The 21,929-nt window shown below is 43.8% G+C and overlaps 1 protein-coding gene and 1 non-coding gene across 3 annotated transcripts in view; one reads left to right on the forward strand and one right to left on the reverse strand.

The window, feature by feature from the left end:
- The window catches only part of DLGAP3 (DLG associated protein 3), a 62,983-nt gene that overhangs the window by 31,592 nt on the left and 9,462 nt on the right, over window positions 1-21,929 (forward strand). For both annotated transcript variants that reach the window (XM_043461976.1, XM_043461977.1), the window contains exons 6-8: window positions 9,978-10,191; window positions 10,475-10,788; window positions 11,209-11,294. In XM_043461976.1, coding sequence (XP_043317911.1) covers window positions 9,978-10,191; window positions 10,475-10,788; window positions 11,209-11,294 — 614 coding nt within the window. The remainder of the gene's footprint in view (window positions 1-9,977; window positions 10,192-10,474; window positions 10,789-11,208; window positions 11,295-21,929) is intronic.
- TRNAE-CUC lies at window positions 610-682 on the reverse strand. The gene has a single exon. It is a non-coding gene; the product is annotated as a tRNA-Glu (tRNA).

The raw sequence follows: 21,929 nt of genomic DNA on the forward strand, positions 1-21,929 counted from the left end.
CAAAATTTTCCACAGTTTATTGTGATCCACACAGTCAAAGGCTTTGGCATAGTCAATAAAGCAGAAATAGAGGTTTTTCTGGAACTCTCTTGCTTTTTTGATGATCCAGCGGATATTGGCAATTTGATCTCTGGTTCCTCTGCTTTTCTAAAACCAGCTTGAACATCTGGAAGTTCACAGACTTCTCCTTACACTCACTCATTGGGCGAACTCATCTAGGCTCGTGGCTTTGAATCTTATTGAGAGCCTGATGACTTCCAAATGTTTATCATCAGCCCACATTCTCCCATAAATACCGGGCATGAATATCTAACTGTGTATTGAAATCTTGCTTGGATACTGAGTAGACATCTCAAAGTTAAAATGTCCAAAACCAAACTGCTGGTACCCTTTTTCTTTCTCTCCAAGTTACCTGCTCCATCCACTGTCTTCTCCATTTACTGTTGATCACCTCTACCTTTCTCACAGGTACTTGTTGGAGTATTTTAGCTTGTACTTTAGTACGTTAGCATGTACAGTATTTTAGTTCCCTCTCACTATACCTTCTTACATTTCATTCCTTCCTTTTATTTTGTTTTTGTCTGTGCCATGTGGCTTGTGGGATCTTAGTTCCCTGATCAGGGATTGAACCTGGGCTCCAAGCAGTGAGAGTACCACATCCTAACCACTGGACCATCAGGGAATTCCCTCACTCCTTCCTTTTAAAGTAAATTCTTTACTCATTTTTTTCAGTGCATGTCAGTGGCAAATTCTGCCTTTAACCAAAAATATAGTTTACCGTCACTGTTGAACATAATTTAGCTTATTATAGAATCCTAGGTCAACATTTATTTTCTCTGTGTGTTTTGAAGATATTCCTCTGTCATCTGTTCTGTTGTTGCTGTTGAGAAGTCTGCTATTAACCCAATTGTCTTTGTTGGTGATTTTCACTTCTCTCTGATTGCTTTCAAGATCTTGCCTTTGATTTTGGTGTCCTGCAGTTTCACAATGATGTGTATGTGTGTGTGCACGCTCATACACACACACACACACACACACACGTGTGTTTCCAGAGTCTGAGAATTCATGTCTTTCATCAAATCTGGAACTTTCTCTCATGTTCCTGTTTGCTGGTACATCCTTTTACTTTCAATCCACTTGCTTTTTGATCCAGTCTGACAATCTCTGCCTTTTGAATGAGCGTTTTGTCTATTCACGTTTAATGTGATTATTGATTTGGTTGGATTGTCTCATGTCATTTTTGTTCCTCTCTTCTTCCTTTATGCCTTCTTTTACATTAAATATTTTGTGTGTTGTTTTATTTGTTTTTGTTAATTCCTTTTACTACATTATTTAGTGCATCAGTGATTGCGCTAAGAATTACATGTGTAACTTATTGAAACCTAGTTTATTCTAGTAAAATATAGAAGCATTGCTCTAATATATTTCCTTTTCCTCTCCCTTCTTTGTGCTATTATTGTCATATATATTTCCTATATATATATGTTATAAGCCTAAAACTTATTATAAACTGATAATAGTAATGGAATAATTACTTTGCACAATTTTATGTCTTTTTTAACCTTTTAAAAATCTTATGTCTTTTAAAGAATTTGAGGAAAAAAGTGTGAAACATATTTATATTTGCTCACATGTTTACTGTTTCTGTGCTCATCATTTCTTCCTGTGGATTTGAGTTACCATTGGGTGTCACTTCCTTTTAACCTGAAGAACTTCCATTAGTATTTCTTATAAGATTGCTCTGCTGGCAATACTTTCTTCAGTCTGTATTTATTTGGAAACGTCTTTATTTTTCCTTCATTTTTTGAAGGATATTTTTGCTGAATATAGAATTCCTGGTTGATAGTTTTTTTCTTTTAGCACTTTGACTATACACTGAGTGCTATACACTCTGAACACAACTGATTTTGGTGTTCATGGTTTCTGATGAAAAGTCAATTAATAATTTTTGGGGGGTATGCAATGAATTGTTTTTCTCTTGTTGTTATTAAGATTTTCTTAAAAATATGTTCTCTTTATCTTTAGAAAGTTGACTGTAATGTGTCTGAGTATGGATCGCTTTGTATTTAGCCTACTTTGGATTCACTGAGTGTCTTTGACCTGTGGATTAATGGTTTTTGGCAAATTTGGGAAGTTTGGGGCCATTATTTCTTCAGATATGTTTTCTTCCTCTTTTTTCTGGGACTCCCATTACATGCATACCAGTATACTTGATGTTGCCCATAGGTCTCTGAGACACCGCTCATTTCTATTCAATCTTTCACCCCACTGTATTCTTTATATTGGATAATCTATTCTGATTATATTAAGCTTTACTGATCGCTTTTTATGCTGAGCCTTTCCAGCAAATTTTAAATTTCAGTTATTGTACTTTTCAGGTCTAGACTTTCCATTTGATTCTTTTCTTCTTTTAAAAAAATTTTCTCTTTACTGTGATTTTCTGTTAATGCCATCACTATTGTCATGCTGCTGCTACTGCTGCTGCTACCAAGTCGCTTCAGTCATGTCTGACTCTGTGCGACCCCTTAGACGGCAGCCCTCCAGGCTCCGCCGTCCTTGGGATTCTCCAGGCAAGAACACTGGAGTGGGCTGCCATTTTCTTCTCCAGTGCATGAAAGTGAAAAGTGAAGGTGAAGTCGCTCAGTCGTGTCCGACCCTTCGCGACCCCATGGACTGCAGCCCACCAGGCTCCTCTGCCCGTGGGATTTTCCAGGCAAGAGTACTGGATGGGGTGCCACTGCCTTCTCCTCACTATTGTCATACTTTCCTTTAAATATTTAAATATGATTTCCTTTAGTTCTTTGAACATTCTTATAATAAGTACTTTGTAGTCTTTGTATAATAAATCAAACATTCAGGGACATTCACATTTTCTTGTTTATTTACATGTGTCATAAAATTTTTGGTTGAATACTGAACATTTTATTTCATATATTGTAGCAACTCTGGATTCTTATTTTACCTCTTGAAGATTGCTATTGCTTTGTTTACTTGTTAATTCCTGGTCTAAATCTGTGAAATCGATCTACCTTGCCAGGTGTAGCCTCTGATGTCTCCACTAATTTTTTTCTTTCTTGTTTTTATTTTAAAGCCTGCTTTCCTAGGGGTTGACCCTGTCTCTGCGTAGCTTAGTGTCCAGCCAGAGACTGATCAGAGGTTGTGCTCAAAAACTTCAAGCCAGTAAGGTTTTCTTTCTCTCCTTTTATGGTTCTGTGTGAGCTGAGGAATTGTCACTTTCAAGCCTGCTCTGGCTTTTATTTTTCACAGGTTCTCCTACATTTCTTCTGTACATATGCATAGGCTCCATTGGCCAGGGATATGTGGGTGGGCTCAAGGTGTTTCTGATTTTTGTGGTATATGCACCCAGCCTCTAGTTAACCCAGATTATGTGAAGTGCTTATCAAACTCTCTGTGGCTACCTTTTCCCCCTAGAATTCCCCATCAAGTTCCTGTCTCGTCTGCCAGTCCCATTGCTTGCCCCCAAACAGTGCTGAAACCTCAACCTGTTAGTGCAGCTGGTTATTCTTATTCTTGACGCCATAATGGACAGTGCTCAAAATAAAGTGAGCCCCTCTGTTAGTTGCAGTTAAGCAGCTGGTTTTCATAGCCTGGTCCACCCTAGTTGAACTATTGCAACTTTTAGAGCTGGGAACTTGTGTTATGGGATCAACTGCAGGTGAGGACACTACAGACTCATTGTTCTTACCCAAAGTTCAGCAATTTTCATGAATGTGTTTCTTTGTTGTATAACTTTGATTGATTTTCAGAGTGATAAAATGGTTGTTTTGGAGAGCTTTGTGCAGCTTTATAGTTGTGTTAGGGCATAGGGTTTGGTATCCTCACTCTGTTGTGTCTGAAGTCATAAGTCTGGGAAATTCTTAATGACTGTTATTATCAACTCACTCCAGTATTCTTGCCTGGAGAATCCCATGGACAGAGGAACCTGACAGGCTACAGTCCATGGGGTCACAAGAGTTGGACATGACTTCACAACTAAACAACCATTATTATCTCTTAGAATATTGCTTCTTCTGCGTTTTATCTGGGCTTCCCTGGAGAGTCCACCTGCAATGCAGGAAACCCAGGTTCGATCCATGGGTCGGGAAGATCCCTGGAGAAGGGATTGGCTACCCACCCCAGTATTCTTGCCTGGAGAATTCCGTGGAAAGAGGAGTCTGGCAAGCTACAGTCCATGGGGTAACATAGAGTCAGACATGACTAAGTGACTAACACAGACATATTTTATCTGGTCCCTCCTCTAGCACTTCTGTTAGTTGTATTTGGGGTATTTTTATTATTTCCTTTATATAGCTTAACCTCTCCTTCATATTTTCCATTTCTTTACCTCTCTTTGCTGCCTTTGGAGTAAGTTCCTCAGATATATTTTCTGGTTCTCTGTTTTTCTCTTCAGTTCTGTTTCATTTACTACTTAACTCATTACTTGTGTTTTAATTTTCCCCTCCCTTCCTCCCACCTAGAAATCTGATTTGGTTTCTTTGGAAATCTTTCTGCTTTTTTTTTCCCCCAAAGCTTTTATTCTATCCTTATGTTTTCAGCTTTATTTATCTTTTAAGTTTTAGAAAATTTAAGCATAGTTTAAAAGCTAATCTGCTTTAGCTAAGGTAATACTGGCTGCTATAACAAATAAACCTTGAATTCTCAATGGCTTAACTCAATAAAAGTTTAGTTCTTATTTATGTCATTGTTTATATTAGTTACCTATTTTGCTAAGTTGCTTCAGTCATGTCTGACTCTTTGCTATCCTTTGGCCAGTAGCCTACCAGGGTCCTCTGTCCCATGGGGTTCTCCAGGCAAGAATATCAGAGTGGGTATCCTCACTCTGATATACCAAGAATATCCATGCCCTCCTCCAGGGGAATCTTCTTGACCCAGGGATCAAACCTGGGTCTCTTATGTCTCATGCATTGGCAGGCAGGCTCTTTTCTGCTAGCATCACTTGGAAGCCCAGTTACCTATCACTGCATAAAAAATTACCCCAAAACATAGTGTCTTGGGACTCTCCTGTGGTCCAGTGGTTAAGAATCCGCCTTCCAGTGCAGGAGACGCAGGTTTGGTCCCTTGACCAGGAACTAAGCCTACACAGCACAGCGAAGACCCAGTGCAGCCAAAACCAAACCAATAAAAACATGTCTTCAAATATATTTATTATTTCACAATTTCTATAGGTCAGGAATCTGAGCACAGTTTAGCTGGTGCCACCTGGGTCAGATGTCTTACAGGCTTTATCAAGGTGTTGGCCAAGGCTGCAGTCATGTCAAGGTTTGACTGGAGGAAGATCTCCTTCCGTGCTCACCTGCTGCCAGCAGGCTTCATATCCGTAATGCGTGAGATTCACCATATAACACAACTCACAGCACACAACTTGCTTCCCCCAGACCAAAGGCTCCGAGAGACTGAGAGAATGTGTCCAAGATGGAAGCCCTGGTATTTTTGAGATCTAGTCTCAGAAGGGACATGCCATTGTATCCGCCATATTCTTTTCATTAGAAGTGGGCAGATAGGTCTAATCTGCACTCGAGAGGAGGGGACTCTGCAAGAGTGAGAATGCCAGGAGGTGAAGATTTAGGGGCCATGTCAGATCACACATTCTAATATGAGGTCATCTTCAGTGGAGCTTTATTTGTGAGCATCCTCATCAGCTTGGCTTAAGAGTGGGTCCCCCAGATTTTTAGATTGCTCTGTTAGACTGTTCTTGGTCTGGGACCATTTTATGTTAATTTTTAATCTGGGGAGGGGTCTGACCCATGTAGATACAAAATCCTGTGTCTGTGTGAAAACCACTTTGTGAGTATAAATCCTTAGGAAACTTATCTTCTTTCCCGTCTCCTCAGTGCCTGGATGCTGACGAGCTCCTTTGTCATCAGTGTGTGCCGATAATTGATTTTTTTCCTAGTTTATCATTTTATCAAAGCTTTCTCCTTTTCTACTTGTATGCAGGTTCCCATTTCCAGTTCCATGCCTCATGTGGGCCCAGAGCCTTACTCCTACACCCAAGTGGGTGTTAAAATCTAAGTCCTTCAGTTACCGAGACCAGCTCCCCCTTCCCCCTACCTCCCACCTCCACTGGGCTGTTTGCAGCATTGGCTTACACAGTTAATATTCTGATTTTCCAATCTCCTCTTTGTTTTTGTCCCCTGGGGACTTATCTTGCTTTCTTGTGAGCTCAGCTATGCATATAAAACGTTTGTTATATTTTATCCAGTGTTTTAGAATGTTTTAAAATGAGAGGGTTTTCCAAAGTTATGTAAGCCAAATGCTACATGTAAAGTATACAGGATGTTGCCTTGCCCCCAACTGGACCCATCAGCACCAGTACAGACAATTTTCAATTAGACCCAAACAAAGTATTTTCTTTTAAATATCCCGCAGCCTTGGAAATACTGATTCTGAGTCTGGATTGCAGAAAGGCTAAGGTTCCCATTACCCAAGAGGATTTTTTGATTTTGACTCACCTGAAAGTGTGTGTAAGGGGGAGCAGGATGGAAGGCTGTTTAGGGAAAAATCAGAGAATTCACAGCATAATGTTACAATTTCATACTTATAATACAGTAAAGATCAGCTCAGATGCAATATTCCTCTGAGAGTCTATAAAAGTCTGCATTTCTCTTGGGTCCTGGTCCCTTGTTAGAATTCTAGAAGTTCCTCTTGGCTAGTAGAGATGGAAGATGTGTGGCCCTGGGGAGTTTCTCACCCCACTTCTGTCTGCCTTAGATAGAGTTGGTCATGGAACTAACATATGGTTGGGATTTCAAGAGCTTGAGAACCTTTGGGAAGGAGGGGCCTCTGAAAAGTATTGTCACTGTGATTTAAGAACCTCTTGCTACTAATAATAGTAACAATGTAAATTTATTTATTTTTATTATATACATAAGTATTTTAAAATTTTGGAGAAGGAAATGGCAACCCACTCCAGTACTCTTGCCTGAAAAATTTCATGGACAGAAGAGCCTGGGGTGCTACAGTCCATGGGGTTGCAAAGAGTCGGACACGACTGAGCAACTTCAGTTTGTTTCTTTCTATTTTAAAATTTATTTATTTTATTATTTATTTTTGGCTGCACTGGGTCTTCGTTGCTGGTGCGGGCTTTCGTAGTTGCAGTGCATGGGCTTTTCATTGTGGTAGCTTCTCTTGTTGCAGAGCACAGGTTCTAGGTGCATGGGCTCGGTGGGTGCGGCTAGTGGCCTTAGTTTCCCCATGGCATGTGGAATCTTCCTGGACCAGGGATTGAACCCGTGTCTCCTGCATTGGCAGGTGGATTTTTAACCACTGGACCACCAGGGAAGTCTGCTAATGTTTATTAAGCATCTGCTATATGCCAGATATTATGTCTAGTGCTTTACATACAGAAGAGGGCTAGAGATACAGAGATAAGCCACAGAGTGAGATTCCTTCCATCCTTGATGTTCAGACTTGAGACCAAAATGCTCTCTGCTGGGGTTGGGTCAGCTTTCTTGCGCTTCAGAGGGACCCCCTGGGTTGGACTCGTTCTGGTTGGGGAGTATCTTGAGCCTTGCCTAGCAATAGTAGGAGTTAGGTTATCTCTTGAGCGTTAGCAAATAGCCTGGCACAACTGGTACTTGGTACCCCAGAGGTCAAGAGGTAGGAGACGGAGAGGTAGGCGCACAAGGAGTTGTGATTTGTCCATGGGCTTCCCTTGTACCTTGGATGGTAAAGGATCTGCCTGCAATGCAGGAGACCTGGGCTTGATCCCTGGGTCGGGAAGATCCCCTGGAGAAGGGAAGGGTTACCCACTCCAGTATTCTTATCTGGAGAATTCTGTGGGCAAAGGAGCCTGACAGGCTACAGTCCATGGGGTCACAAAGAGCTGGACACGAATGAGCGACTAACACTTCTTTTGTAATTTCTGTACACTTGTAATGAAGTTCGTTTAGGAAAAAGCTGAAGACAGTCTTCCTTTTTAATTACTGGACCAATATTGGAATCACTGAACCTGAATCTCCAGAAAATTTGGCTCTGAACTTCAAAGCAGTCAAAACGAAGAGAGGCTTAAAGTTAGAGAACTCTGGGTTCAGATCCTTAGGGTGGTGCCCACGTTAATGTAAGTTTAACAAGGTCTCCAGGAAATTCTGATACTCAGTCAGCCTGGCAGGAGAGCCAGGAAACTGAGCACTTTGGTTTTCTGACTTACATAATGGGCATCTTTGGATAATTCATCTGCCCTCTCTGAGCCTTGGTTTGCCTGTAGGTAGAATAGGATGGAAGTTCCTGCTCAGTTTGAGGTAGACTGTAGTGTTATAATATCATTTATACTTTGGAGGCCGAGTTTGGAAATGTTGAGCTGCATTTTACACATGGATCAAGCCACTCCTTTCCTGTTGACTGCACATAAATAGGATGCCATGACTCTTTCCTGGGAGATGTCACAAGATTCAGCCATGGGATACTTGCTGTCATATTCATCCTCTGGTTGCTACTAAGGACCTTGTCCATGACTTCATCCAGTGGCCTCTACATAATCACCCATGGGGGAATTTCTCTGGGACTCAGTGGCAAGACTAGAGTGGTTGTCATGAGTGGTGGCCTGTGTTTGCCAGGCAGGCCCTGAGACCATCACATGGCACAGATGGAGGGCTTACCTGCACCAAGTGCCTCCCATGTTTTTCTTTGAGTCCCCTAAACAGCCCTACGAGTATGGTACCATTATCATTCCTATTTGACCGGTGATTAAACTGGGGCCCAAAAACTTCAAATAACTTTCTCAGGCTACACTGCTAGGAAATAGCAGAGCCAGCATTTGAGTCCAGCTGAGTCTTACAACATAGCCCTTGCAGACAACCCACAGCCTATACGCAAAGCGTTGGCTGCTCTGAAGCTCAGGGTCAAAGGTGCAACCTTCCTGTTCCCTGAGTGTTGAGTTTACCACTATCCCACCTTCTTCCATATCTTTATATTTTCTTTGTGCCAGTTTTCTCATTCAAAGCAAATGAAGCAACAGCCTCTGGTGTATTTAGTCTTAGTGCAGTGTTACGCAACATGGTTCCATGAACAAAATTCTCGTTTTGCTTTTTCTTAGTTGCTTAAATTCTTTCTAACACATCACAAAATGATTCTGCATCACAAACTATCACAACCAAAAACAAGAATCTTGATCATCAATGACTGCACTTCCCTCAGAGGAGGAGGGCAGGGCAGGAACCTGCAGGCTGAACCAGGCTGAGTCCCTCCTTAGTTAGTGGGCAGAAGGTTGGGGAGGGCTTGAAACACTACAAGGTTGATAATTTTTGCTCCATTATGTGCTCATTAATTTCCTTCCTTCCACATGGTTATATCTCTATAGTTGCTTTCAATCATTTTTGTAACGCAGTAGGTCATAAATGGGCTTCCCTTGTGGCTCAAACAGTAAAGAACTGCCCGCAATGCAGGAGAACTGAGTTCAGTCCCTGGTTGGGGAAGATGCCCTGGAGAAGGAAATGGCAACCCACTCCAGTATTCTTGCCTGGACAGTTCCATGGACAGAGGGCTCTGGTGGACTATAGTACATGAAGTCGCAAAGAGTCAGACACCACTGAGAGACTTTCACTTTTTCAGGTCATAAATAATGAAAGTTGTTCTTTCCTGCAGTACCCACCCCCCCCATACTTGGCTGTCAGCTCCCTGGTCCTCTCCCCCAAGGGTCGGGTGAGAGAACCATGAGGGGATGGGACCAGGTGGAGAGGAAGATGGGGCCGTCTGGGAGAGGTAAAGCTGGCGCAGAGGGAGGAGTATTTAGAGGAAAGATTAGACACCAAGGCTGATCCCAGAGCAGGCCCAGGGAACAGCACAGGGCAGATGTGCCTCCATCTTTCTCTGCATGGTCTGAGGGTTTCTTTTGGTCCAAATGCGTAAGTCCCACACTGAGAGTCTCTGCAGAACTAGAGATGTTCCTAAGGCAAAGTGCCTCAGACCCGCCCCCGTTCCAGCACCAAGGTAACTGTCCTTCTGGTCCCTGCACCCAGCTCAGCGAGGAGCTGAACCAGCAGCTGGAGGCCGTGTGCGGGTCCGTGTTTGGGGAACTGGAGTCCCAGGCCGTGGACGCTCTGGATCTGCCCGGCTGTTTCCGCATGCGGAGCCACAGCTACCTCCGGGCCATCCAGGCTGGCTGCTCTCAAGACGACGACTGCCTGCCCCTCCTTGCTGCCCCTGCCTCTGTCTCAGGGAGGCCCGGCTCCTGTGAGTATGCCCTCTCTGCCCCTGGCCCAGCCCTAGGTTGGAGAGTGATCTGGGTTCCAGCTCCAGCCCTGGTCGCGGCCCTGCTGCTCGACTTTGGGCAGATCGCTTGCCTCTCTGAGCCGGATGACGGGAACGATCCGTGGTTCTTTACGTAGCCGCACGTGGGGGGTTGGGCGTGGCTGCTGGGTCCTGTGCTACCGCGTGGGTGTGGGGGGTGGTCGGCCACAGATTCCTGCGGGTCGGCGTTTCTCACCCGCTGTGTCTCTGGGTTCCGGGGCCACAGCCTTCAACTTCAGAAAGGCCCCGCCCCCCATCCCGCCGGGAAGCCAGGCCCCGCCCCGCATCTCCATCACCGCCCAGAGCAGCACCGACTCCGCCCACGAGAGCTTCACCGCGGCCGAGGGCCCCGCCCGGCGCTGCAGCTCCGCTGACGGGCTGGACGGCCCGGCCATGGGGGCGCGCACCCTGGAGTTGGCGCCGGTGCCACCCCGGGCCAGCCCCAAGCCCCCCACACTCATCATCAAGACCATTCCTGGCAGGGAGGAGCTGCGGAGCCTGGCGCGGCAGCGGAAGTGGCGGCCGTCCATCGGGGTTCAGGTATGGCAGGAGGAGGCGCCAGCGAAAGCTTTGCTTTTTTCTTAGTTGCTTATATTTTTAACACCATGGATTCTGCATGGCCTTGGCCATGTTGAGGATGGGTTGAGAGGGTCAGTGGGGCCTTCTGGATACACAGACCTTTTCCTCGCTTGCTCTAAGCCTGATCATCGATGGGGCGTGGGGCGGGGTTGCTGCTTCAAACAGCCTTGCCCACATCGTTGTCCCTCATCCTGGCACCATCACCCCTGGCAAGCGGAGAGCGGTGCTCAGAAGTTGTAACCTTAATGCATCTAACCTTCTGGGTCTGCCGTCCTGTTCAGGCAGATCATATTTGCAGGATCTGCCCTCTGGCTTCTGGGGAAGGGCTTGAGTGCCTTGGCCTCCTAGCCCTGCCTACTGACTCCCCAACCCTGCCACCAGGTGGAGACTATCTCGGACTCAGACACGGAGAACAGGAGTCGAAGAGAGTTCCATTCCATCGGTGTACAGGTGGAAGAAGACAAGAGGTAGGTTCCAGTGGGGATATCTCAGGCCTTGTGGGCAGTGGGGAGAAGTGGAGAGAGGGCTGCATAAGGACTTCACTGCCCTGGTCTCCCTGAAACTCTCTCCTCCTGGTCCTGGGGAACAAGCCCTTTTATTGGGGAGGCGTCAGCGCAGCCAAAGAGGTTGGTCACAGAGATGCCCCATCCCGCAGTCATCAGATCTAAAGTGAATTCTCTTAGCTCCAGTGCCTGTCCCAGATGCTGAGCGGTGGACAGGAGGTATCCAGGGGTCCAGGAAAGCGGGTGGTAGGGGGCAGTAGCAGGTGGGTGCAGAGGAGGCCTCCAGCAGTTGTGCTTTACAGAGGATCACAGGATTTTTCCAGTCCCTGCTGACTTCCTGTGGTGTACAAGTATGTGAGCTCAAAAAGAAACAAATAAACATGAAGATTGCCTCTCAGGGACCCCTGGTAGATATAACACTCCTCCTCATTCGGCTCACACAAGCATTTAACCAGTCGGGGGTACCTATTATATGCCTGAGTCTGTGTTGTACCCAAGAAATTAACAGCCACTCTTCTGGCATTAGATGGCCTCAGAAAGATTGTTTTCTTAATTTCCATCTGAAAAATTAGCACTGAGAGCTCTGGAGGGAACACTGGGAGGAATCCCTCTGTTGTTGGGTTCCTGTGGAAGATGCTTTCTTTCCCTAATGACCAGGTAGCAGTGCCACGGTGGCCCGTCTGCCTTCTGGGCTGCCTTGCTCCCAGGCCAGGGGCCCTAAGTGTGGTGTCGGGGAACCTGCCTGGGGCTGGCAGTAAGAGATTTACGGTAATCTGTGTGGCCCAGGTCATACCCCATGAAGGAGTAAAACTAGAGTGCCCGTAGCAGTCCTTAGCATCTCTGTTTCTGGTTGCCATTGTTGGGCTTTTAGACCTTCCCTAAATCCCCCCAGCTGTTTCTGGGAACCCCTGGGAGCATCGTGTGTGTGTGATGAAGACTTCTTGAGGTTCCTGCGGGGGTTCACCATTTTCCTCTTCATGTTAGCGCCCTGCAGCTCCTATGCTCCTAAGGCTGTGAGTGTCTCTATCGAGGACAGCAAAAAGACACCCTTGTTGCCCCCATTATTCCTGAAAGCTACTGTCCTCCAAATTCTTTTTATTTATTTACCTTCACCGATCTTAGTTATAGCATGTAGGATCTAGTTCCTGACCAAGGATCGAACCCAGGCCCCCTGCATTGGGAGTGTGGAGTCTTAGCCACTGGACTGTCAGGGAGGTCCCCTTCAAATTCTTAATATACCATAAAGATCTCAGAAAAGTTGTACGTTCTGGCAACCGAATCCTGCAAGTCCATAACTTGAGTTCTTGAGAGGTGGGGTAGGAGTCATGGCGAGGTGCAGCACTGTGTTCAGAACGCTGCCGCCAGCTGTAATGCTGAACCATGGACCATCAACCAAGCCCATGTGGCCCCATTTGCTCCTTGATGAGGCTTCTTGGTCCCTCATCCAGATAGACCCCTGGAGGTACCCCATTCCTCAAAACAAACCTGAATCCTGGGAAGAGTCCAGCAGGCATGCTGCTGAGACTTGAGCTAAATCAGCAAACTCTGTCATTCATTTCTGGATTGATTCATTTAGAAAATACTTGTTAAGCATCTGTTATATGACAGCTTCTGTTAAATGCTCCGGGAAGCATGAAAGACATGACTTCTGGCCTCATAGGAGTTATGGCCTAGAAGGGAATCAAGGCAATGAGTAAACAATCCATGAGTGGGATTTCCTTGGAGGTCCAGTGGTTAAAACTGTGCTTCCAATGCAGGGGGCATGGGTTTGATCCCTGTCAGGGAACTAAGATCCCACAGGCTGTGTGGTTCAGCCAATAAATAAATACATTAAATAAAATTAAGAAAGAAAATAATACATGAGTAAAGATATAATTACATACTATGGTATAACAGGTAATGGGATATTATTACACATTACAGTGGTCATATGAAAGAAAAAAGCAGGCGCTAAGAGAGAAGGGACTTTACTCAGATTAAGCAGGTGACATTTAAGCTGAGACTTGAGGGCTGACGGGGAACACTCAGGTGGTAGCAGGCGGGAGGCTGGTGAACATGCGGGAAGCATCCCAGGAAGAGGGAGTAGCACTATGTGGAAGCGCTGGGACAGGAAAGAGTGACATGCTTCAGGAACTGAAAGAAGGTTCGTATGGCTGGTGTGGAACAGGATGGGGTGGTTGTGGGGGAGTGGATTGGAGAATAGGTGGGGCCAGGTCATGTAGAGCATGGGCATGATAAAGAACTGGAATTTAATTCTTTTTTAAAAAACATTTTTATTTTATATTGGAGTATAGTAGCTCAGACGGTAAAGAATTCGCCTGCAACGCAGGAGACCCAGGTCTGATCCCTGGGTCGGGAAGAGTCCCTGGAGAAGGGAATGGCAACCCACTCCAGTATTCTTGCCTGGAGAATTCTGTGGACAGAGGGACCTGGCAGGGTCGCAAAGAATCAGACAGGACTGAGTGACTAACACTTGGACACTTGGATAGCTGATTAACAGTATTGTGATAGTTTCAGGTGGATAGCAAAGGGACTCAGCCATACATATACATGTATCCATTCTTCCCTAAACTCCCCTTGGAATTTAATTCTAACTAATGAGTGGCCTTTGAAAGGTTAAAGGAGTGTGGTATGATCTAATTAATGTTTACAAAAGATCACTAGCTTCTGAGTGAAGAATGAATTTGAGGAAAGTAAGGGCAGACATGGGGAGACTAGGAAGCAGGATTTTTTTTAATGATCCAGAAGGAAGGCATTGTGGACAATCTCAGGTTGGGGATCTTTTTTCCCTGCTAAATGTATACTTGGGTACTACTAATGTGTGGGAACACTATTAGGTTTTACATGTTGATTTTGTATTCAGCAACCTTGCTGCTCTGTCTTATTAAGACCCAAAGTTTGTCTGAAAATCATGATGGGTTTTTTTTATGTCGTCAGTTTTGCAAATGAGAATATTTCTTTTAAATCTATATTTTAAAAATTTCTTTGAATTCCCTGGCTGTCCAATGGTTAGGACTCCACATTTCCACTGCTGAGGGTGTGGCTTCAATCTGTGGTCAGGGAACTAAGATCCTATAAGCTGCATGGCACAGCCAAATAAGTAAATAAATAGATAAAAGTAAAATCTCTTTTTCTTGTAATAGTGCGTCAACTAGGACTTCTAGTTCACTGTTGAGTGTAGCACTCTTGTGTCACTCCTGATATTAGTGAATATCTTCTAAGTCCCACTTAGAAGTATGATGATGTTGGCCTCAGATTTTGATGGGAACTGTTTATCAGTTAAGGAAATTCCCTTCTATTTCTAGTTGGCTAAGAGTTTTTATTTTTCAATAAAAAATGAGAGTGGAATTTTATTGAGTGCTTTTCTAGAATCTATTGAGATATGATCCTAGATTTTCTCCTTTCATCTGTAACATGCTGAATTACATTGATTTATTTTCCATGTTGACCCATTCCTTCATTCCTGGGTTAAACCTCGATGAATCCCATTATGAGTTTGGATTAAGTTTGGCTAAACAGGGCTAAGTTTGGCTAATCAGGGCTAAACAGGGCTGAGTCACTCGTGTTCTTGGGCTTCCTTTGTGGCTCAGCTGGTAAAGAATCTGCCTGCAATGCGGGAGACCTGCGTTTGATCCCTGGGTTGGGAAGATCCCTTGGAGAAGGGAAAGGTTACCCACTCCAGTATTCTGGCCAGGAGAATTCCATGGACTGTATAGTCCAAGGGGGAGCAAAGAGTCAGACACAACTGAGTGACTTTCACTTTCAGCAGATAGGGACTCAGTAGTGTGTTCAATATATTTCTCTCTGACTAAAGCTGCAGGAAGATGCAGGTTCCATCTCTGGGTTGGAGAGATGCCCTGGAGAAGGGCATGGCAACCCACTCCAGTATTCTTGCCTGGAGAATCCCATGGATCGATGAGCCTGGTGGGCTACAGTCCATGGGGTCACAAAGAGTTGGACATGACTGAAGCGACTTAGCATGCACACAAACAAATAAAAAGCCTAGATGTAGAAGTTCAGTGTCAGGACCCCAGACTCCTCTTGTCTTGCTGGTCTTCCACCCTTTGTACAGCACTTATATCCAAGAAGCTGATGATTAAACCCTAGCTATCCTGTCTGCATTCTGAGCAGTACCAAGGAGAATTCCTTGGAGAGGAGGAGGATGCGGTCCCTCCTTTTTAAAAGACTTCCTAAAAGTTACACACAGTACTTTCACACATCACATTGGCTAAAGCTCCATCCCATGGTGGCATCTAGCTGCAAGGGGGGCTGTGGAATAGTCTTTTATTGGGAAGCAAAGTGCAATGAGCAGAGCTGAAAATTAGGATTCTTCTTGCTGCAGACAAAGAGAAAAATGAGTATATGGAACTCTAACAGTTTTGTCACAGTCTTGTGGTATTGTTTTCATAGACATTGCTGGATTTTTGAATAGCTGTTACTTTATGTAAGATTTTTATATTTGTGTTCATAAATGATATTGGCCCACAATTTTGTTTTGATTGTTGTTATTTAGCTCAGGCATTAAGCTTATGCTCGACTCTGAAAATGAGCTTGGTAGTGTTCTCTGTGTTTCTGTTCTTTGAAACAGTTTGTGTAAAGTAAGGGTTATCTCGTCCTTAAAGTTTCAGTAAAGGCTACCTATAAAGCTATCTGGGCCTGATGCCTTTCTGGGATAGGAGAGACTTCAAACTGCAGCTTCTGTTTCTTTAGCGGTTATTGACTATTCTGGTTTTATTTTTCTTCTTGAGTCAATTTTGGTGACTCATGTATTTCTAAAAAATGGGCCATTTAACAAAAATTGACAGTTTTCAAAATTTTTGGTATAAATATTCTTTCTGATAGTATTATAATTTTATAAAGTGTTAACATATTTACAAGCTGTGCCTCATTTTTATTCCTAATACCACATATTTATACCCTACCTCTCTTTCTTGACTCATTTTGCCCAAGGTTTGTATATTTTATTATTTTAATATATTTTAAAAAATTGTCCTTTATTAGTCTTAAAGAAAAAAACTAGCTTTTGGTTTGGATAAGTGTCTCTATTGTTTCTCTTTTACCTTTAATATTTCCTTTCTTCTACTACTTTTGTGTTATTATTTTCTTTCTTTTACCATGTTTGTTTCTTTTCAGCCTCTTGAACACTATTTCTTATTTTCCAATGTGTTTTTAAGGCCATCCATTTGCTTCTAACTACATTGCTGTATCTGTATCTCATCAGTTTTGGGATGCAGTGTTTTCATTGTTCAGTTCTAACTAGTTTGTAACTTTTCATCATCATTTCCTTTTTACCTTATAAATTATTTAGAAGAATTATTTTATAATTGCCAAATGTATTTTTTGTGCATGTGCAGGACACTCTCATTTTCTAGATTTGCTACATTGTGGTTGTAGAATGCATTCTGTGTGATATTTATTCCTTAGAATTTGTCAGGGCTTCTTCATCATATATATATATGTAGTCAGACTTGTAAATTATATTTTTCAAATGTTTACCTTTGTTTTTTTTGGATGTTTAACAGTTATGAGACAGGTGTGTTAAAAATGTCTCACCATGATTATGAATGTGCTGGGAATTTTATTGATCATTTTCTTTAATTTGAAAGAATGCTATTTAGTATTGTCGATCACAGATTGGCACTTGCCATCCACCTCTACAAGAGTTACATCACGTGCTGTTGCTGCAGCAGCACCTCCGACACCCACGAAGGAGTTCAGGATGGAGAGCAGAAATGAGGCATTCTGTGGGAAAACTGGCCGGACCGGTCTTCAGATAGTCAGATATTCCCAGGAGCTGTTTCTATGAGCCCAATTCTTGTATCTCATCATAGCTAGAAAAGCACCAAAATCCTTCATGGTGACGATTGTTTCCCAGCAGAAACTTTCTACAAAAAAAAGTGCTTGATTGCACGTACTCCCCCTTTACCAAAATCACATGTATACTATCCTTCCCCCCTACCTCTTTGGAGCAGTTTCTCAGAGCTATCTGAGGTTGTATCTCCCAGGCTGCAGTCCTCATTTTGCCCCAAATAAAACTTAACTGGCAGCTCCTACACTGTGCATTTTTTAAAGTCAATAGTATTCAGGCTTATGATTATTGTATCTTCTTGATGGGTTGGCCCTTTTATCATTAAATAGGATGCTTTTCATCCTTATTGCTGGTTTTTGCCTTGAAGTTGATTTTGCCTGGTTTAATTGCTATGTCTGCTTTCTTTTGATTAATTTTCCACTGCATCTTTTTTCATCCTTTGTCTCCTCATGTCCCTCTATCTTCATGTTTTAGATATGTTGCTCATAAGCAGTATGGGGCTAGAGTTTAGTAGACCTATTTAATCCATTTATATATTTTTGATTACTGGTTTATTTGGCCTTATTACTATCATCTCTTTGAAAATTTTCTTCCGGACATGGTTTTCCTTTGCTTTTATCCTCCCCTACTTTTCTGCCATCTATTGAACTGATCAAGGTGACTTAATTTATCCTGTTCCCTCCATCTCTCCACTGGTGTGGAAGTTTATGTTTTAGTAGTGATTTCCCTCAGATTTCAAACAAATATACTTAATTTCACACTTCTCTAATAGAGTCTGAAATTAGTATTTCTATCTTGAAATAGGCACAAAATAAGAACCTTTAAACACTTTAATTTCCTTCTTAGTTCCCATTTTCCATGTTATGTTTTTCTAGTATTCTGATTATACCTCTTTAAAAAACCCTGCCAAATCAGTTGTTGTTGTATCTTTTATAGTTTAATAGTTTGGATTTACAAACATGTTTTAACAATTTATGTGTTCACTATTGCTTGTTACTACCCACTGCTTCCTCCTGGGTTCAATTCCCTTTATGCCGAAGTACTGCTTGAGCTTGGGACCAGTTTTAGAGTTAATATCTCAGCTTGAGGTTTCTGTATTTCACTGGTACTACTTATTCAAACCCCACACCCACACACAGAGCAGCCTTAATATTCTCATTTTTCAGCATCCTGCTTCCAGGCCACATACCTGAATCATGACATGAGTTTTCTAGTCTGCGTTTGTAAATGAAACAACCTTTTTTTTTTTTTTTTTTGCTGCTGGCTTTATGCATGGGGTGTCCTTCCAGGTCCCCAGGATGCACAGGCTCAGGGTGTCTCCTTTTATCCTCCCTGGGCATTACCATCTAGCCTCTAGCATATGTCTGGCCCGTATTCCTGTGGCTCACTTGGCTTAGATTCCTGCTCACCACTCAGATATTGAATTTCTTCTTTGTTTCTGATACTTGAAGTTGTCTCTTTCCTGTTTTCAAGCTTGGCATTGTAGCAAAACCACCTTTTGGGCTTTGTTTGATCCAGCATTTCTATGTGAATGGGGGTGGTGGGTGGGAACTTCTTAAGCTGGTTCAGTCCACTACATCGATCAGTGGTCTGGACTAGGCCATGAACAGCAGATAGAGAAGTGGACTTCATTTGGAGTGAAGTCAGGAAGGGTGGGGACAGGTAGAGACTGAGGTCTTCCTTGTCCTCATGTAGGTGCTCAGGGAGGTCTGGAGGGGTGGGTTGGGGAAGGGAGATGGTGTTGGATCAATGTCTAAGGAACTGAATTGCTTGGGACAGGTGATCACACTGGGAATCTGGAGGGGGTGACAGGTGGGGAGAGAAGAAATCTGGCGCATCTTTCTGGCCAGGTTCCCTTGCTTGTCTGCTGAAGGCATCCTTAGTTATGCACCTGCACCGTCCTTTCTGTCCCTTATGTCCCTGGCACTCTAAGTCTGACTTACCACACACCATGTCCCAACTGGTACGTAAAAGTGAGCCATGAGTACCAGCAGCCTTTCTAGGCATGCATCCAGGCTTAGCCCCACCCCCCACCCGCTGCCACCAAATTTTCTTGGAGTCTCTTGTCCTTGCTCCTGTCTCACTGATCCAAGTATTTCTCTCTTTCTCTCTCTCTACTTTGGTTTTAAAAATGGCAGGGGAGGAAAAGTTTCTCCTTTTCTGCCATGCAGGGGTTCTCTGCTAACCAGTTGGGTGAAGAATTCAGATGTATTGCCTGTAACACCTGAGAGTTGCCTGTGGGTCTTTGCTGTTGTTCATCAGCAGTGGTGGCCTGGCTTAGCGACAGACAGGAGTTGGGGTTGGTGCCCCTTCGGTTCCATCTCCACCATGCCCCCACCTGGGTTCATCTGTCCACAGGCGTTAACTGTACCCCTGGCATTTGTGTCACGTTTTGTGCTGGGCACCAAGGATACAGAGGTGGGCACGGCCGGACACAGCCCTGCGCTGTGAAGCTTGCTGCTGCATTAATCTAAGAACCTCTTAAGTGATGTAGAAGTATAACTTCAGGAGCCTCAGAGGAGAGGTATACAGACTGTGAGAGTGTGTAATACGGGGCTTGGACCCATCAGAGAGGTCAGGCATGGATTCCCCCTTGCGGAGAAGGTGACATTTGAGTGGAGACCTGAAGGATGGGCAAAAATCAACAAGGTGAAAGTGGGAGCTGAGCGTTCCTGGCAGAAGGGCCAGCAGGTGCTAAGACTGTGGTGGGAGGGAGCATAGTTAAGAAACAGTTACCAGCCCTGTCTCAGAGCATCCCACAGCACCTGTCTTTCCAGACCCAGCACACTCTGGGCTTTGACAAAAGAATGCATCAAAGGTCCTTGCTGAGTATCAGAAGTCTGTTCCCAGGGCCTTCTGTGAACATCGAAACCATGTGATTTTTACTTCTGACTCTCTCTAATCATGGGATCCCCTTGTAGCTTCCACTTCTGGATCTCTCCCACTAAGATCTTATCTGAAATCCCAGATTTAGCAAAAACAAAACAAAACAAAAAACATGAGTAGAAAACACTATACTAGCCAATTAAATCTGATTTTCAGATAAGCAATGAATTATTTTTAGTAAAAGTATTTCCCAAATAGTACTTGAGACATATACTAAAAAATTAGCTGTTATTTATTTGAAATTAAAATTTAACTGAGAGTCCTGTAGTATTTTATCTGACAACCCTACTTAGATGCACATGCCCAGTCAGGGATACCTAGAGAACTCTGTGCAGGAAGTCCACCCCTTCCTTAGTATCATGGTCATTTCTGGCACGGGGACTTGTGAAGGGAATGTGCTGAAAGAACAGTATGCATCCATCCTCACGACGTTATATTCCAAGAGCAGTCCTGCAAAAGCAGTGAGTTGCTGACTGGCCACAAGACTGGGGGGTGGACACCGCCTCTACTCCTCTGCCGTCAACTCCAAGATGGTTATGATTCTTCCTCAGTCTCCCATCCTAGCCCCACTTGGGTGGGGGTAGAGAGACAGCCCCCAGGCTAGGGATGGTGGACTTGGGGATCCCTGATTGATTATATGTTTAAGCTCTTGGATGCTTTCTCAGAGAGGGAGCTGGTACAATGGCCGAGCCTTGCTGAAATCTCCAATCCCATTATCCCTCCCACCCCTGCCAGTTTGCTGCCAAATACTCCTAGCAAAACCTCTTGACAACTCCTAGAATGTTGAGCATTCCTTGGACAATGCATCTCTTGGGATAAGCCAGTTTCTTCCCAGAGCCTTTTGTTATCCCTTGGAGAATCACTGTAGAAACATCTCCCAGAAGTAACCATGATAACAACTTCCAGAAGCATCAGGAATGTGAGCACTGTCATTCTAAAGGACTTGAGGGGAGAAGCCCTCCTCAGCCTTGTTAAAAGGCTTGGGGAGAAAATATTGTGAAAGGCATTGTTATGAGTTAGTAGTGATTCATAACTGAAGCCAATTTCTATCCTGTGTTTACAACTATTGGTGAAGACTGCAGCAAATACTGCCAGATCCAAAACTAAATAGGGGCATAAGCCCTGGACTTCAGTACCCTGAAAATGGATCTGTTAGAGTTAGGATTAGGTTTGGCTGTGAGTTATAGAAAATTCCTAAATGACAGTGACTCGAATATGACAGTTTATTTCTGTCTTGCCTAGAAGCCCAGAGAGTCAGTTGAGGGCTGGTAGGTGCTACACGGTGTCAGGACCCAGTCTTCTTCTACTTTATTGCTCCTCCATCCTCAGTACTTGGCTTCCATCTCATGTTCCAAAATGGCTGCTTGAGGTTCAGCCATCATGTCTGAATTCTGGACAGCAAGGATGAGAAAGGAACAAAGAAGGGCATACCTTCTCCCTTTAGGAACATTTTCTGAAAGTTGCACATTCTACTTCTGCTTATATCCCATGAGCTAGAACTTAACCACATGCTGCACCTGACTGCAAGGGGAATTGTAAAAGAATCTTTATTTGAAGTGGCCATGTGTCTAACTTAAAACTGTGGGATTCTATTATTAAGGGAGGAGGGAAATGGATGTTGAGAGATGATTCGTAGTCTCTGCCATCCTTCCTTCCAACCAGCAAACCAACCAACCTACCACCCAAGCAACGTTTATTTGAGGAACTGCCCAATTTGATAAGGGAGACAGATATACAACTACATAACTATAATGCAGTGTGGTATGGAGTATAAAAGAGGTTTTATTCAGAGTGCTGTGGGAGAACAGATGGAAATGATCAAAAGCAATCATGATAATCAGTAACTACAATGGTCTTCCTGGGTTCTCAGTGCTACACTCCCATTATTTTATTTGTCCACCTCC

Source organism: Cervus canadensis, chromosome 2 (genome assembly GCF_019320065.1).
Source record: "Cervus canadensis isolate Bull #8, Minnesota chromosome 2, ASM1932006v1, whole genome shotgun sequence".
Lineage (NCBI taxonomy): Eukaryota > Metazoa > Chordata > Mammalia > Artiodactyla > Cervidae > Cervus > Cervus canadensis.